Raw genomic sequence first — 17679 nt, forward strand, 5'->3', positions numbered from 1 at the left:
TCCAAACGGAACATCTCCAAGGGAAATACCTACAGTTCCGTCATCATTCATCTTCAAGCACGACCCAAAGTCAGCCAGGCGGATGTGGCCGTTCACGTCCAAGAGCACGTTGTCGGGTTTGATGTCTCTGTTGGTGAAATAAAGACACGGATTGACCATTCCCAGCATCACACGCAGCGGCCAAAGCCCTGAGCCAGCCGGGGAGCAGGAATAGAGACGCGACGTCCTCTCAGCTGTTAACCCAGCCGCCTCCCGGGAGGACGTGGGGATGCAGTGGCAGGGCTTCCCAACGAGCACAGTCGACCCCAGATTACCAGGGGGCCCAGCTGTGCCAGCTTGAGCTGGAAGCACATCCACGGCGCCAGGCACAGCTCCTGACCCCGCCGCTGCCCCGCCTCAGAGCCCCAGGCCTGCGAGGAGGGGAGGTGAGGGCGTGGCCCAAGCACACGTGTAGCACAGCTGCACACAGACAGGAAAGGGGCGAGGGGCAGTGTGGAAGCCAGCAGCCAGCAGGCGGCCCCCAGCCTTGAGCAGAGAGCTGGTGGCAGGGCGGGGGAAGACTCAGGCCAAGGCCGCTGCAGGACTCCCGACCAGGTGCCCCCAGACTACTTTACAGACACCGAGCCTCAGGAGTCCCTAGGAATCCGTCCGGGGCACAGCAGCCGGTGGTAAGCCGGCCCCACAAGGCCAGGTCTGACCCCTTGCTGTCCCGTGAGCAGTGGCGGCCAGGGGGCAGCGGGAGGGTGGGGCGGGGGTATCTTCCAATACCAGCTCCATGAAAGAGAAGAAAGGCTGAGCATGACCCCCATCATGCGTTCCAGATGGAGAGAGGGGAGACAGGATGGGAGACGAGTCCCCCATGGGGAAGACCCTCAGGAGAGGCCACAGGCCACTGACAGGCGGCTGGGCAGGAGGAGGCAGCCTGATGTCCTGCGGCCAGCTGCGGCCACAGGAGAGAGTGTCTACACCTCAGGAGGCGGGAGCAAGGCGCAGGGCCCGTGTGTTCATGCTCAGGGAGGACATGTGTGCATGCATGTGTGTGCACATGTGTGCGCGCATGTGTGCATGTGTGGAGGAGCAGAGACCGGGCAAAACAGGAACAATCTCAGCAACAGGTGAATCTGGATAAAGGGATGTGATGTGCTTTGAACTGTTCTTGCAGCTTCTTTAAGTTTAAAGTTATTTAAAAGATTTAAAAACGAAACAAACACATAGGAGGCCCGTGCTCACGACGGTCAGGCACTGGCCAGCCTCACTGCGAGCGCCGCGGCCCAGCAGCCCTGATGGATGTCCTCACACAGGCCGAGTGTGGCCAGGCCCTGAGACGTGGGGCCTCTGAACAACACCACGGGCGGCAGTGCTCACACCACTCACACACTGGAGGTGAGGCCCCGCCCGAGGCTACCGGCACCAGAGCAACAAGAGCCACCTCGCTGATTCTCCACAGTGGTTGAGGAAAACCGAAGTGCACACTCGGGCCCCCAGGCCCAGTGTCCGCAGCAGGGAAGCTGGCCGTGCCCAAGCAAGCTCCACACCTGACTGCAGGAAGCAGCGGGCAGAGCAGGAGTATAAGGTGGCAGCGCTAGGCGAGAGCCCACAGGCCTTTCTCCCGCCCAGTCTCTGCTTCAGGCTTGGACTCTGCTTGGCACGAAGGCAGGACAATGAAGGGACATGGAAAGGTGATCAGATGCAGAAACACGCGAAACAACAGCGCGCTTTCTCACACCCTCCCGCAGGGTCTGGGAGGCGGGTGCGCGCACACATCAGGAAGGGCATGAGGTGGGGTTCCCGGGATTGGATTGGAGGGAAGGGGGAAACACTGGGGTACTGAAAAGACGGTGGGGGCTCCTGAGGAAGGTGGTTCGTGTCCTCCAGGCCAGCCAGTGCCAGGCACTCAAGTGCTGCCACTGTGCCCTATTCCTCATTTGTGGCAGCGGGTAAAGCCAGCCGTGTGCACCAACAGCATGACCCGCGCAGCGAGGTGGCAGAGGAAGGCCCTGTGGCCAGGGCGCCCATCATCACGTGTCTTGGCACGCCCCCATGGGGACCATGCTTTAGGGAGCCAGGCATGCGCTGAGTGGCAGTTTCAGTCACCCCCAGTCTCAGCTGCAGTGACTGGCTGTGGAGCAGATTCGGGGGACGAGTTTACAACCACAGGCGAGCTGCCAGCCCCTCCTGCTCTTCTGGAGCAGGGAGGCCTGTGGCCTGGTCCCGGCAGAGACATGTCGGTGCTCACCAGCAGCCTGTCCTCCTGGGCCTCCTGCTGCAGGACCACAGCCAGCCCCTCTCAGCTGAGGCAGCCGGCGCCCAGGACGTGCTCGAGTGCGTGTGCGTCTGCACACAGCCTGAGGACCTGCCCTAGTGCCCCAACTGCCTGCTTTCACCGGGTCTTCTATGGTCACGTTCCCTCCACTTTATCTTCTACTCCATTTTCTGGTTTTTGAGTTTTTCTTTTCTGTAACTCTTTTGTTCTCTTTAGTCCTTCCCCTAAAGGTAGGTAGGCCCTGTGGGTTCTTGCTCCTGGGCCGGGCAGTCCCCACCGCAGCCTGCACCTGCCTTGCTGCGAGCGGCCTGGGCTGATGCTCAGGAGGAGGCGCCCTGGCCCTGGCATCTCCCCTGGCCCGGTGCTCAGGAGCTCCTGAGGCTCCAGCAGGTAAAGTCCCACCCGGGCGCTGGGTGGGGCCCACTGATGGCCCGGGCCACGCTGGCCAATGCAACAGGGACGTGGCATCTATGTGGCATCAGCCTGGTGCCTGGTGTCCCTTCAGTTCACCAGGCCGCACCCACCTGAGCTGGGTCTGGCCTGCTAGAAAACCCGACTGAGCTGCCTCAAAAACCTCAAAGCTCTCTGTTTTGGACGGGGACATTCAAGCACCTCACCCGCACAATGATGTCACCTGGGGAGAAAAGGCTGAGAACTATGTACTTTGGTACTTCCTGCTGTGCTTAGAGGCCGAACGACAGGTATCTCCACACGGCCAATTCAGAGCACGAGGGAGAGCTTTCTGACCAGGAGAAGCAGGGAAAGCATAAACTGCTCCAAGGGTGATCACACCAAGGTCCCGAAAGACCTGCAACAGAGGAGGTGGGCGGCTCCACTGTGAATGGGTCAGGAAGACAGTATGGAAGAGAAATGCCACAAACTACAGTAATTGTTACAAAGGTGGACAGTGTCCCTTTGGGCAGCTCCCTGGTGTGCCTGGGGCCCTGGGCAAAGCAGGGCAAGCTCTGCCCCGGGGCCTCCGTGTCCTCCCTGAGCAGCGAGGCAGCTCGGGCCCGGCTGGAAAAGCGCTGGAGGAGCAGGGCTCGCTCCCCACACAGGGTCTGCACGGCGCTCAGGCCGCCGGCCTGTGCCAAAGCAGGAGTGCAGGGTGGTGACGCCCCCATGCCTGAGAGGGCGGCTTCCAGCCTACGCTCCACGTCCAGGCCAGACAACCTTTGCTCCGGTCCGGACAACCTTCACTAAGCAGGTGGGTGGTGCGGGCTCTGATCCAAGAGAATTCCCTCACGCGCCTCCCTTTCTGGAACCGTGGCGGTTACCGCTACCGAATCAAAAGAACACGCCGAAAAAATAGAGGAAGACACGTGACTCAGATAATAAAGGGCCCAGTCCCGGGGAGGGAAGGCCCCCTCCACCTGCAAGGAGGCCCCGGCAGGAGGGCAGCGCAGAGAGCCCCGGAACCACCGTGGCAGAAGCAACGGGAGGTGGGGGGCGGCGGTGAGGACAGCGGACGGACGCTGCCCTAACCCTGGGCGTCCAGACCTTCCGATCCAGTGCTGTATCTGGGGCCCTCCGTGGCGACTATTTAGAAGAGTTTGCTAATAGAAACCAAGGCGACGATTAACTCCGGGAGAAAGACGTCTACACGGGAAGCCCCTGCTGCCGGAGGCCAGGCGCAAGGGACACACATGGTCGCCCCCATGCACACAAACAGCGACACGGCCACAGGTGTCACCGCCGCGGCTGGGGAGGGGAGGGGGCCCGCACAGGGCAGGGGGCGGGGCCCAAGGTCTCCACGCTGAGGGGCACGATGTAGACCCCTCTCCCCCGCAGAGGCCCGTCACCCAGGAACACGACCACGATGAAAGAGGAAGGCACAGACAGACACGCGGCCCCTAGGGCCAGGGCCAGACGGCGAGCGCCAACTGAAGATGTGAAGCTAGGACCATGGACTCACGTCAGTAGACAAACTCCTCGAAGCCACAGCCCCACAGGGCCGCCTCACACCTCGAGGGCAAGCGCCAGGGCTAGGCAGGCAGGCAGGCTGGTCTCCTGCCCCTCACATGGCCATGCTCACCAGTTCCAGGCCCTGGTGTTGCTAAAACTGAGCCCCTCTTCTCAACGCACCCTTCCTTCTGTGGTGTTTTGTGGGACAATTGAGGCCGTGGCCTGATGGTGTTGCGTGGAGCAGAGACAAGGGGGTGGGGGCAGGCAGGCTTCTGGGGGGTGTGGGCAGGGGAGGGTGAGCCAGCATCAGAGACCAGGTAGCCTCAGCCAGCAGGAGGACAGGGTGGGTGTGGAGGCAGGATGTGGGGCAGGGCACCCACCCAGGCGCAGGGCCTCTTCAGCAGCAGCGTCTGGGCAGACCCCAGGGGACCCCAAAGGACCCTCCAACAAGGGACATGTGGCTTCCGTGTGGCAGGGGGCAGCGGTTACCTGTGCACGTAGTGAAGCTGATGGATGGAGTCGATGGCCAGCACCATCTCGCCAATGTAGAATCTCGCCATGTCCTCTGGGAGCTTGTCTTCAAATTTGCTGAGCAGCGTCAGTAAGTCGCCTCCCACATAGTAATCCATGACCAGGTACTACAGATGGAGGGGGACAACACCGCTCAGCAGCCCACCTCCTCGAGGCGCTTCGACTGCAGCCGTGAGGCTCCGGGCTGTCGCCCTCAGAGCAGGCACCTGGACAGCCCTTGACACCCACAGACGGTGCCCTATGCCCCCAGCAATAAATAGAACCTGTCACCGGCGGAAGAGACAGAGGATGGCCTGACATCAGAGAGGGTGCGTGGGGGAGCACGATGGGCAGCCACAGAGGGGCGAACCCTCTGGCCCTCACGCCACCAGAGGACGCTGCACCAGAGAAGACGACTTCTCTGGACCCCGACTGTCCCTCCTTGGTGCAGCTGATCCTGGGTGGGGGGAGAGTGACCATAGCAACCTCCGAGGTACTGACGGCAGAGACACTGGGCCCGGGTCAGGGGTGGCATCCCGGACAAAGGGACACAAGCAGAGAGGCTCAGGTGACCAGCTGGGGAAATGGGAAATGGCCTGGAGGGGGTTCAGATGCCCCCAGCCCCGCGGAGCCAGGGAGGTGTGCTGGGAGCAGCATGTGGGTCCAGATGCAGTGGCCAGGGGACAAGAGTGTGGCAGACGGTGGGCAGATATCAGAGGGGCGGGGGGAGGGGCCCACCGAGTCGTCAAGCTCATGGGCCCTAAAGAATCAGCAAAAATGAGTCAAGCTCTGTGTCCTCCGACCCAGCACATTCCCACGTCCACCGGGAATGCACAGTGATCTGCAGGGTGCCCTGGGCAGGCTGAGGAGCCCGGGAGGCGCACCCGAGGGTGGTGAGCCAGGGGCATGGCACTGACCATCTCTGGGCAGGGACAGGTGCCGTGGTCAGAGCACATCAACAGGACACAGGCCCTGAGACTCTGCAGGGCAACCACGCGGCCACCCTCGCACTGGGCCGGTGACCTTCCTCCTTCCCAGGCATGGCAGCTGCGGTCACTCTCCTGAGGAATGAGGGACTTGCCTGAACGCACCATTCATGGCGGGCAGACAGGGTGCCCACCCCTGGGGTGCCAAGCAGCCCAGCTGAGACTCGACACATGGCGCAAGCTGGGCCTGCCTGTCTCTTGTGGACGTCCCCGGTCTGCTTGACTGGCCACAAGAAGAGGCTTCCCCAGGATGCTCACGATGACGACAGGTCACACCCACACTGAGAACAATGCTGGAGACGACAGCTTTCCTCACGCGCAGACCCACGGGCCTGCTCCGCCTGACAGCCTTGTTCAGCTCTCACCAAACAGGGAAGCCCGCAGGCTGTCCACTGGGCCAGCCCCACACTGCCGCCAGCCGCGGGCCTGGCAGGGCCCCCCTGAAAGGCCTGCACCAAGTGTGGGTCTCATGAAGGTCACCTTGCTGGTTGCTGGGAGGGCAGAGAGTGGCCCCAAGGCCCGAGCTCACACACGCCAGCATCCCGTCTGTCCAAATACCTATTTTTATTTTTTTTTAATGCATGTAAGAGTTGGGGTGCAGGCCAGAGATGAGGGGGTGAGAGGATTCACCAGAGACAAAGCAGGGAGCAGAGCAGGCAGATCTACTGAAACCCACTGCTGAGGGGGCAGCAGGGAGACAGAAGAGGTCTGGGGCACCCTGTGGGCAGCTCCCTGGCTGGGGACGGAAGTCGTGCTGCGGAGGCTGCGACAGCTTCAGAGTGCAGTGCTCAATCCCTTGCGCCATCAGGGAGGCCCCAAACACCTATTTTTTAAATTCTAAATAGCACGCGCAGTACCTCCCCTAAGCTGAGACGTGCAAGTTATGGGATCTCCCCACTGAACGAGGTACTCTCGGGGTGAGGAAGGGAGTCCTAGTCACGCCAAGCGCAGTGAAGAGGCGGAGCCGCGTACTGAGACGGGGCTTCTGAGCTGTGGCCGAGAAGGGGACGCAGCTGCCTGCTGAGGCTGTGGTGGCCACAAAGCACATCTCGGCCACGGCCTGGACCCTGTGGCCACAGCAGACAGCTCCTCTGGGGCCTGCCGGGCCCTGTCCACCCGGGCCCCAGGGTGTGCAGTTTGGATAGAGGGAGAGCGGGGACCACACTGGAAACTGCCTCAATTAGGGGGTGGCCCTGTCACACCCACCTGGCTGTCCTGATCACCTGCACGTGTGGGGCAAGCCCGCTCCAGTCTGGAGAAAAATGTGGCAAGACCAGGGGCGCCTAAAGCGCCCAGAAACCACCCCAGCCATGGGGCCAGCCTGGCCACGGGTGATGCGGCACCCAGGGTCGTGGCCGCCACCAGAGGGACAGGTAGAAGCAGTCTTCAAGCCTCCCCCCAGCACCTCCACCCGGACACGCGACTCGAGACAGCAGGTGCTGGAGCCTGCCCTGTTTCAGCATGACAGAGCCTGGTGACTGAGCCACGGGGGACCTGGGACTGCTGACGCCGCTGTGAAGATGGGAGGAAAACAGCCCATTCCACGCATCTGCCTGGAAGGCCCTGCTGTGGAGCCTCCTGAAAGCCAGCCTGGTCACCTCCACACACGACGTTTCTGTGCAGCCCCACAGAAGCCCGGGAGCGCCCGCGCACCCCACTCACCAGGTAGTTCTCGTCCTGGAAGGCGTAGTGCAGCGTGGTGATCCACTGGCTGTCCCCGTTCACCAGCACGTCCCGCTCCTCCCGGAAGCACGCTGTCTGCAAGGGCAGGACAGTGGGCCGATGAGGGTAAGCTGGCCCTGCTGGGGTAGCACCCTTGCCTCCCCCGCCACCATAGCGTCCCCTCACGTGCAGCCAGACGCAGCATCAGCTCAGCCCCAGCTGGCGCCGACCAAAAGGCAGAGGCCTCGCTGCTGCCCCACGCTGTGGGGACTCCCTCTGGCAGGCCTCATCCCCCTCCCCACCCCCCAAACACACCCTGCACGTCACACTCAGCTCACACGTCCCCACACAATGTACACACCAGCTCAGCAACCACTCCTCAGGGTGGCCCCAGCTCGCCCTGGGTTTCGGCAACAGCTTGCAAGCAGGGCCCTCCACCCAGCACAGCCGCCCTCCCGGGGGTGCCTTCCCTCTCTGTGGGGGCCATGGGAGGGCAGGGCGGCAGTCACTCAGGACCAGTGCTCCTGCATGCAGTGGCCGCCTCCCTCACAGGGGGTTGTGGTCAGCCACGGAGGGTGAGAGGCTTCCCTTCAGGAGGCGCAGATTTGTTTCCTTTTTTAAAAAAGCGTGTTAGCACCCAGGGTACCTCTGCTAAGAGACCCTGCAGTGGGCTGGCGTGATCACAGTGCAACCCCTCCTCACCCCATGGTGTGAGGCTGTCACTCCTCGCGCCTGACACTAACAAGCCACAAAAACAGCAGCACCCGCCTGGCAGGCCTGGGGGCCTGGCTCCGCCTACGGTGACCTTGGGACTTGTTTGCTCCCCAGCTTTCTCTTCTAGTGTTTTTATTGGGCTCACATTGGTCACAATGTGTACAACTTAGGGGCGCAGGTTCACATCTCCTCAGAAGTCTGTCTCCACACCCACCACCATGCAAGTCCCACTGCCCTTTGCCCATGGCCACCGGGCCCCTCCTCGGCGCCCCCACTCCCTGCTAAACGTCTGCGTGGCTGAGGTGGGCGTGTCCTGACCTACTGCGGAGAAGCCCACAGTGTCCTGACCCCGGCCCATAGGCCCCAGGAAGGAGCCGCCGGGACCGCGACCGTCCCCCTAGGCATGAAGCGCATGCGCACGCGCTCTGAAGAGCAGAGAAGTGGGAACGAACAGCCCAGCCTGGCCCACTGCGACCAGGCACAGACAGCCCTTCTCCGCCCATGCCCGCCACGCCATGCTCGAGCAGGACCGCACGTCTGACGGGTGCAGACGGGCCCAGGGAGCAGCGAGCACGGACGACCTCGTCACCTGGTGCTCTCCGTGTGCTCAGGCACTTTAAACAAACTCCTCAAACAGAAGCAGGAGTCACTGTCCCGCAGAACACACGCCAACACAGGCACTTTCACATCACTCACACGCACACACCCAGGGCACGCAGTTCTGCGTGAACAACACGACCAGCAGACGCGACAAGGACGCGGCGCAGACACTGCTCTCGGGCAAACACCACCAGCGGCCCAGCACAGGATGGACAGCTGAGTGGGGCCGGGGGCCGAGGGCGCCTGCTCCTGAGACAAAGCACAGGGCAGTGCTGCCCTGGACCACTGCGGGCTCGCTGGCAGTGCTGGGAGGGCAGATCCGCGGCCTCTCCTCCAAGAGGCGCTCACAGTGGCGGACAGGCCTGCAGGCTCGGGAGGTGTGGATTTGCCCCGCCAGAGAGCAGGCGCAGTGGATGTTGAGGAGTACGGCCGTGGACAGGAGGGCCCCCTGCTGCCCGGAGGGGAGCCTGCCCATGGGGGCACACAGCAGCGCCAGCTCACCTCTGCCCGTTTGAGCATCTCCCACTTGTTGAGGATTTTCATGGCATAGATCCGCTCCGTGTTCTTCATCCTGACAACGGCGACCTAGAACACAGAGAGGTGAGCCGAAGCCTCGCACAGGCAGCAGAGGCTGGCGCTGGCCGCCTGATCATAGAAGGCCTGGGGACGACCTGTGGGGAGGGCAAGCTGGTAAAACTTGCCTGGTAAAGCTTGGTAAAGCTTCGCCCTTTTAAGTATCAACACTTAGTATTAAGCCAACACTCATCTGCTCAGTTCAAAAGTCTTCACTACCAAGTGAAGGGGATGCTGGGGGCTCACTGCCTCAACATTGGGTGTTCTCCAGAGGCTTCATCACAAACTTAACACCAGGTCGGGTGCCCGTGCTCCCCGCCACAGCCGGCCCGTGCCTGCAGCTCTTCCTATCACAGGGGCGGAGACTGGGCTCTGCAGTGTGATGCGAGCACCTCACTCCTTTGTGCCTCAGTTTCCACAGGGCTCACAGCAGGACCGTCTGAGGCTGGTGAAGGGCAGAGCAAGGCGACACACAAGCGATCCTGGGCCACGCTGGGCTCCTGGGCAGCACTCAGGTACAATGCAAAGGACCCCTCTTCCAGGAAGCCCTCTCTACCGGTCCCCAGCGGGCTCTTCCCGCGGCAGTTGTGCGGCTCGCACCATCGCATGGCCCCATCCACCCTATAGAATCACTAATTGGCCCACGCACCCGTTATACAACCAGAACCTACGTGTCAGCAGTGACACTAACTTCTCTACCTTTTTGCTGCCAAAGGCAGACACGAAACAAAAGTTCCTCAATGAATTCTTATTTCCCTTCCTTCCAACAACACACAACAGCGTCAGGCTGGCCCACCCTCGCCAAGACTGCACGTCGGGTCCGGCGTCCGTGTCTCACGATGCTGGGAGGTGCGAGTGTGGGCTCAGAGGTCAGGCCACGGGCCTAGAAGCGGCGGGCTTGAGGTGCCTGCTTTTAAGAACTGCAAGATGATGATGGTCCAGGCAGAGTCCTCCCTGGGCCTGAGGAGGGCTCCAAGCTGTTACCACTGAAACGGTCTAACTCAGAGAGGAAGACAGACTTGACGCCTGGGGGGAAGCAACACTGCACACTCTTCGGGCACGACCAGGCCTGGCTGCACCCACTCTGACCTAAGGCCTGATTTTCTGGAAGCGGCCCCTTGGAGTACAGACCAAGGCCAGAAAGCAAGTAACGTGTCTGAAGAAAAAACGTATCTAGAAATAATACAAAGAAAATACTCGATGGATCAAGAACACGTAGAAGAAAACGCAGGCATAAACCTCAATGTAACACGCACAGCCAGCAAGCCCTGCGTAGCCAAGAAACTCTCGCCACTGCACAGCCCAGGAAACAAATAGGTGGCGGGAAAGCGTGTCTGGTTTACAAGAACCTTCTCCTGGTTAAAAACTCAGCCTCAGTTCAGAGACTATGGTGGGACAATTACCTCCCAAATCAGGCCTCGTGGTGAAGAAATACAAACACCAGTGACTTCACCAAGCGTCAAAAGCAACTCTGGGACAGGCCACCGAGCACAGGGAAGGGAGGAGGGTGGCGCGAGAGGAGCAGCCGGGAAACAGACGGGGCAGGCCTCAGGCAGTGGGCAAGGGACGAAGGGCCCAGGCAGGGCTCCCATGACATTGCTGTGGGGAAGGCCCCGGCAGGGCCTGGTTCAGAGGAAACGCAGGGCAGAGCGGCCCCCAGGAGAGCACAGGCAGGGGGCAGGAAGAGCGCGTGCTGTCTGTCAGAGGCCAGCTGGGCAGAGCTGGGCAGCGGGTCGGGCTGGTGTTCTTTGAACCCTTCCACGCACACAGCCATTGTTTGTTTGAAAGTGCGCCCAAGTTGTTTCTTGTTTTAAGCAATTCTAGAAACCAGAGCGACAGCCAGCAGGGCAGGATGGTCAGCAGGTGGGTCAGGGACCAGGCACACCCCACTGCTATCCAGCAGGGAGCCCGGCCACTGCCACACACAGCAGGCCACACATGCACTGCTGCAGGAGTTGCTAGGAGGGGCCATCTAGGCAGGAACTTGGCAGACCGGCCGGGCCCGGTGCAGGGAAGATGGTGTCCTCAAAGCAGGTGTGCTCCAGATAAAGGGCGACCTTTGTCACAGTCACCATCTAGAATTGTGTCTGCGCAGGGGCAAGTCTGCAATGGAGGCCAGTTCGAGTGCTCACTGTCGACAGTGTCCAGCTCTGCTGCCCAGCGAGTCCCAGACTGCACCCACCTGCCCAGGGGTAGCAACCCCGCGGTCTGAGCACCCGGGACACAGCCACACCACGCGCAGAGTACACGGCACAGCACAGCTGGGGAAGCGGGGGAGCCCTGGGCAAGAGGGCGGGGGCTGGGCTGCAGCGGGCTGGAAGGAGCTACTCTCAGTTTGGGAGGAAGCTGGGAGGGGCCTGGGCTACCTTCTTCCATCTTGCTCCCTCCTGCTACCCACCCCCACCATGTGAGGCACAGGGCTCTGCGGCTGGCCAGGTGGGTCACCCCGAGGCCCGGCCAGGTTCTGGAGGCTGGCAACCTGCACAAGTACATGCGAATGGAGTCGGACTGGCCCTGAGAAGCTCTCCTCCTGCTCATTCGGGGCCAAGATGGCGCCTCCATCCTGTCCTGCTACCACCCCGAGGGCTGCTCTTTCTGTGCAAATCTCCAGTAGCCAACAGTAGCCAGCGTTCCTGGCGGAGGGCCATCAGGAGCCCCACCACCTGGACGTGAGGAAGGAACTTTCTTGGGGGCAGAAATGGTCCATGCTGACACGGTGCTGGCCACACAGGAACACACACACCTGTCACCCCAGCTGCACCGCTGCCATGCTCTGTGTGTGGTTATCCTCAGAGCGGCCTGGCCCTTCCCAGCCCACCATAAGTTGAATTTGGCTCAAGAGTCCTGGGTGCAGGGTTGTTTGGAGGCAAACCCAGTGACCTGGGAGGTGCTATCATCCCTGATGACAAGGCTGCCACCAACACCCCACCCCGTGCTGCGAGTCACTCTCAGGGCTGGAGGAGGGGATGCCAGGACGGGGCAGGAGCAGAGGACAGGTCTGAGGACCAAGGTGCAGGTCCACCATAGACTCGGCTGGGGTTGGTGAGGCCAGGGCCGTCTCCCAGGAAGGAGGAGGACGCAGGCACCCCGACTCTCGACTGGGCAGCACAGGGCCCCCCTCCCTCCTCTCTCTGCAGTCCCACAGGGGGGCGTTTTCTTCTAGTGCATTTTACTAAAGCCCGACAGACAGACAGGGTGTCCTTAGGCAGCAGAAGAAACACCAAGAAACAGATGTATGCTAAGACAATGACAGGCCATGATTCTGCTCGGTGGCCAGATGAGCCACGTGAGAGCAAAGCTACGGGCTCAACCACGGCTGTGGTCACTGATGCTGGACACTGCACACCAAGCCGGCTCGCACTCTGCACGCTGCTGGCCGCCCAGCAGGTCACTTCTACACACTGGGGACTACACACTGGCTCCCCACAGTAACCGCCGCGCACAGATCCCCAGCCTGAGAGGAGTCGGAGGGAAAACCAAAGGGCAGAAGTCAGTGGGTCTGGAAACCTGGGAGGCAGAGCCCTCCCGCGGACCCGAGCCTGGCTGGGCCCCGGCTGGGGGGCTCTGGAGGGCCTGCCGTCTGCAGAGGCCACGGCTCCCTGAAGAGCTGCCGGGCAGGAAGGACCCCGGGCCCCAGGCTGGAGGCCCTCATGAGGGACCAGTGGGAAACCGCTGCGGAGTCCAGGAAGGCGGCCGCCGGCTCACCCCAGCCCGCGACTGGGCAAAGACCCTACACGCCTCCTTGCGTGTTTTAGAAAACGACTCACACATTTCCTGTTGAAACCTCTTTGTCTCTGAGAAACTCTTCTGGCCCAGGCAAAATTCAGGCTAATTCACCCGTCAAGCGAACTTTTGCTTCTCCTCCGCCCACTCCACCTGTCAGACTGCGCCCAAGAACCCCCACGCGCGGCTAGGACCCGGCACAGACCCGCCTCGCCCGCTGTCGGTGCAGGGAGCCGGGTAAGGCCGGGGGCTGCCCTGACCCCACCCGGCACACCGGCGGGAGGGCGCTCACCTCCCCAAAGGCGCCTCTCCCGATGACCTTGATGATCTCGAAGTCTTCTCTGTGAAGCTGCATCTCCTTCACCAGCTGCGTGAAGGGCTTGGCTGCAAATACAAAAAGGCAAAATCAACACTCTGCTCTGATAAATTGACACCGTGTAAAACCTTAACTGACCGGGGCATTCCAGAGTTTACCGTCAGGGAAAATGTTTTTCTCTTTCAGCGAGTTCATTTTAAAATGTCCACTGGGGAGAAGTGGGCCCTCGCCCCAAGCACCGCAGCCCGGTCCTCAGTGCTTGCCCTTGGCGCCCCCGCGCGAAGTTCCAGGCAGCGCCTTGAGTGCGAGCCTGGCCCACTGAGTGAGCAGCTATGGGGCAGCAGCTGCCCCCATGACTCTGGGCCACACAACGCGGCTCAGAGCCCGCTGCCGGCACGGCCCGGGCCTGGGGCCGCTGGGGGTGGGGGGGGTCTCCCGGACCACCAGGGTTTCTGAGCCCGTCACCATCCCGCTCAGCCTCCGCACGCCCGCTGGAGAGCAGCCCTGTTTCTAGACATACTTCACAAAGGTGACCTCACTGGAGCATGTACCTGGCTGACCACTGTTCCCCAAATTCATGTCCACCCGGAAACTGACATTACTCGGAGATGGGGTCCTTGCAGACGTAAGCAAGGTCAGATGTGGTCACAAGCAAGACAGGGGCAGGCGCTCACCCCAACAGGACCGGGATGCAGCACGTAGCAGGGAGCATGTCCTGCGGAGACAAAGGCTTGGCCTGGCAAGGTCCAGCCATGGGCCCAGGCAGGCCATGGCGGAGGAAGCATGGTCCTGCCCACGGGGGCACCTGGTCCCAGCGCCCATCTGGACCAGGGCCCATTGGGGCAGTGTGTTGGCACCGTGCTGGCACAGCCCTGAAAGCTGCTGCAGGCGGGGGCTGGTGCCTTTCCAGGCCCGCAGCAGCAGTCGCAGGGCCAGGACCAGGCTCGCCACGACCAGCTCTCCTGACACTGCCCACCTGCCCGAGCCCAGCACCCTTGCAGTGCCCTGTACCCCGTTTCTAGTTTTACCGTCAGCCCTAACCCATATGCTCGTATTTGCCCGCATTTGTTCTACTCTGCTCTTGTCCAAACCTCCCACCATCAGTTTGGCGAAAATGTCCCCTTTGAGGAAACCGGGTGAGGTGTACAAGGGCCTCCCTGTGTACATCGTGAATGACGTGGACTCCACACTTTTCTCCAAAAAACTCCTGCAGTCTGACCTCTCCTGGGCTTCTAACCATGCTCTGCACGACGCTCCCACTCTGGACTTTCCCTCCGGACACCGGTGCTGGACCCCCGAGCCGAGGACTGGCAGCCTCCGCTCGACAAGCACCCACCAGCACAGACGTGGGCAGCCACACGGGGCCCAGGCGCTCCAAAAATAAGTACTTTTTACAAAGGTCAGGCTCAAGAAAACCCTGGAGCTAGCTTAAAGGAAATCTGTGGTTCATCTCTGTTTCAAATATCACCAAAAATAAACATTCCCCAAATTCCTAATGGCAATGTGTACTTTAAACAGCCACTGAAGACCAAGCTCTCTCGATATCTTTTGGGGGAACTTTTTGTTTTACTACAGAGAAAAATTGTCCCAACAAGCCGCGCTGTCCCATTTCACCAGGAGTCGGGACGGACCTGACCGTGGCCGCAACCACATGGACCTGGGCCGACCGCTCACAGTGTCCCCTTGACAACGCCCGGACACGCCACCTTGCTGGCCACCGTCTCAGGCGTGCAAGCCCAATGGGCATGCACACGACGGAGGGAGGCCCCCACACAGCCCTCTGGGGCCACCCTCCCGGTTCCCGGCCACGGGGGCTCTGCTTTCCCTCCGGTGCCGCCACGTCTCCCCCCCCACGCTCCGCCCCACGCCACGCCACGCCACGCACGCCAGCCATCCCAAAGCACGCGTCTACTGAATGCCAAGCTTAAAAGGTTAACTTTAAACCTGACTTTCCTACAGTGAACAGTCTGCAGTGACCATTTTCACTCACGCAGCCTTTGTACTATTTTATTTATTTTTTTTAAAGATTTATTTATTCATTTATACAAGAACTGGGGTACAGGCAAGATGCGAGGGAGGGAGGGTGAGAGGACTCACCAGAGTCAGAGCGGGGATCAGAACAGGCAGACTGACGAAATACACTGCTGAGGGGAGCAGCGGGCGCCATGGGAGAGGTCTGCCTTGCCATGTGGGACCCCCCCAGCCGGCTGGGATAGAACCGGCGCTGCAGAGACTGCGGACAGCTTTCACACTGCAGCACGGTGCTCAACTCCCTGCACCACCAGGGGAGGCCCCAGCCTTTGTACTATTTTAAATTAATTTTAGGATGAAGTTCTAGGGATCTCCCACGGACACCCTAAAATTGTCCTCAAAACCGCATCTCCGGGGTCACACCCATGCGGTCCCGGCCTCCCTGTGCCCCCCTCTCCCTGCTCCACGGCGAGCTCCGCTCCTTTGAGAGGGACAGTCCCTGAGGCCTGGCCTGTGGTCACCCAGTCGGGACATCCACTCGCCACTGCAGAGGCGTTTTACTCTGGCTTGTGGGACCTAACGGCCGTAAACCCCTCCCTGCTGCTGTTTTTATGTTATAGGAAATAACCCTCCTCACAAGAGCGTCCCTGCTCAGGAAACCCGAACTCACTTTCCACTTCTATCAACCCTAAGAGCTGACAGGGGACCTTCTCTCCGCTAACCTGTCTCCTCACCACTGGGCAAGAAGAGACCACGCTCGGGACGGGAGGCCCGGGGCTCTGTGCTCAGTCGTGCCCGCCGAGACAGCCCTCCACCCCCCGTGGCTGAACTTCTTCCCTAGGAAATAGGCTAAAGGGCTCCTCCCGGGCGTCAGCAGCAGCCAGGCCGTGCGCCACCCCCCCACCCCCATCTCTCATTCCACGGCGATTATCCGGAAGCTGCTCCGTCCTGTTTCCTCCTACTCGTCCAGATAAAACATTTTGTTCCTTGTGCATTTTACGTAGTTCTGTCCACGCTCCCTGGAAGTGGACGGACACGGGTTCGTCAGGGTCAGTCTGATCAACGGGGAACTATGGAAACAGACCCACGGGAGCGGCTGGGAAGACAACAGTGAGCGCGCGGGCAGCGGGGATCCCACTATGCGCGTGAAGGCGGACGTCCAAAAGCAGAGGGCGCCAGAGGACCCGGAAGGGAAAGACTTTGTTTCCAGGCCCCGATGTCTCGGCCCTCTGGGGACACAGCACAAGCACCACCAGAGCGTGACCTCCCGAGGAGGGGCCTGGCAAGCAGGCCGGGGAGGCCGGGACGGTAGGAGAGGCTGAGAGCCGACAGCTCGCCTGGTGGAGCGCAGTGACATGGCAGGTAGTGTCACTCCGTGTCCCCGCAGAACCTGCAGCAGAGCTCAGAGATAGACCCACAGCTGTGGTCCAGCTCTCTGCACACAGAAATGCGAGCAGCAGGAACTATTAACTAGGTAGCAAAAGTAAGCAAAGGGGGACACCATTACGATGGAGACAGCAGCTTCGGGAGCCTGAGGACCAGCGCCCAAAGGAGGCACTGGAAGGGATTCTGGAAGCCTGGGCTCTGCAGAGCTGAACGCAGACGCTGATGGCAGGCTGGGGGAGCCCGCCAGCCAGGGTCCCTGCACGTGTGGGACGCGGCCAGGCTGGACCTGCTGTGCCCGGCTGGAAGGAGGAGGAAGGGCTGCCGGGGCGCCACCCCAGGACGAGGGGCAGGCAGGCAGCTGGCTCCACTCCCGCCTCAGGTCCCGCTGTCTCCCCGAGCGCCCCATTAGGCAGAGTCCATCAGGGAGCAAGGCCAGGGCCCGAATGGCGTGGTGCTGGGGTGAGGACCCCCAAGCAGGTAGGAGGCAGCGGGGAGTGTTGGTACACACAGGACAGCTCCCGTGAGTAGGCAGAGGAGAGGGTAACAGGAAAGAAAACCACACGGTCGTGGGGCATCCCTGGTGGTGCAAGGGTTGTTAATCACCGCACTATGAAGCAATCCTCAGCCTCTGCAGCACAAGTTCGATCCCCGGCCGGCCAGGGAGCAACCCACATGGCGCAGCAGACCTCTCCTGTCTCGCCCGCTGCTCCCCTCAGCAGTGGGTTTCAGTCAGTCCGTCTGTTCTGCTCCCCGCTCTGTCTCTGGTGAGTCCTCTCACCCTCCCACACATCTGGCCTGTAGCCCAGCTCTTGTATGCATAAATAAAAAATCTTAAAAAAGAAAAGGAAAGAAAAGAAAAGCACACTGCAGTACCAGAGGGGTGCAGAGGCCGGGGTGAAGGCAGAGCTCCCATGCGCGAGCAGAGGGGCGACACAGGTGCCTGTGGTGCCCACAGAGCCCTGGCGCTGTCTGTGGGACGCTGCCCTCCAGCACCAGAGCCAGCTCTGCCATGGGCTCGGAGCTGGCCCAGAGTGCCGGGCGCCACACGGCCGGCAGTGCGAAGCGCCAGG

The 17679-nt window shown here is 61.3% G+C and overlaps 1 protein-coding gene across 2 annotated transcripts in view; it reads right to left on the bottom strand.

The window, feature by feature from the left end:
• Positions 1–17679, bottom strand: part of CDC42BPB (CDC42 binding protein kinase beta) — a gene marked incomplete at its 5' end in the record, with an annotated part of 65739 nt that overhangs the window by 30383 nt on the left and 17677 nt on the right. For both annotated transcript variants that reach the window (XM_084241220.1, XM_084241219.1), the window contains 5 exons: positions 34–127; positions 4658–4806; positions 7327–7422; positions 9142–9225; positions 13229–13320. In XM_084241220.1, coding sequence (XP_084097346.1) covers positions 34–127; positions 4658–4806; positions 7327–7422; positions 9142–9225; positions 13229–13320 — 515 coding nt within the window. The remainder of the gene's footprint in view (positions 1–33; positions 128–4657; positions 4807–7326; positions 7423–9141; positions 9226–13228; positions 13321–17679) is intronic.

Source organism: Talpa europaea, assembly GCF_964194135.1.
Source record: "Talpa europaea genome assembly, chromosome: 8".
NCBI lineage: Eukaryota > Metazoa > Chordata > Mammalia > Eulipotyphla > Talpidae > Talpa > Talpa europaea.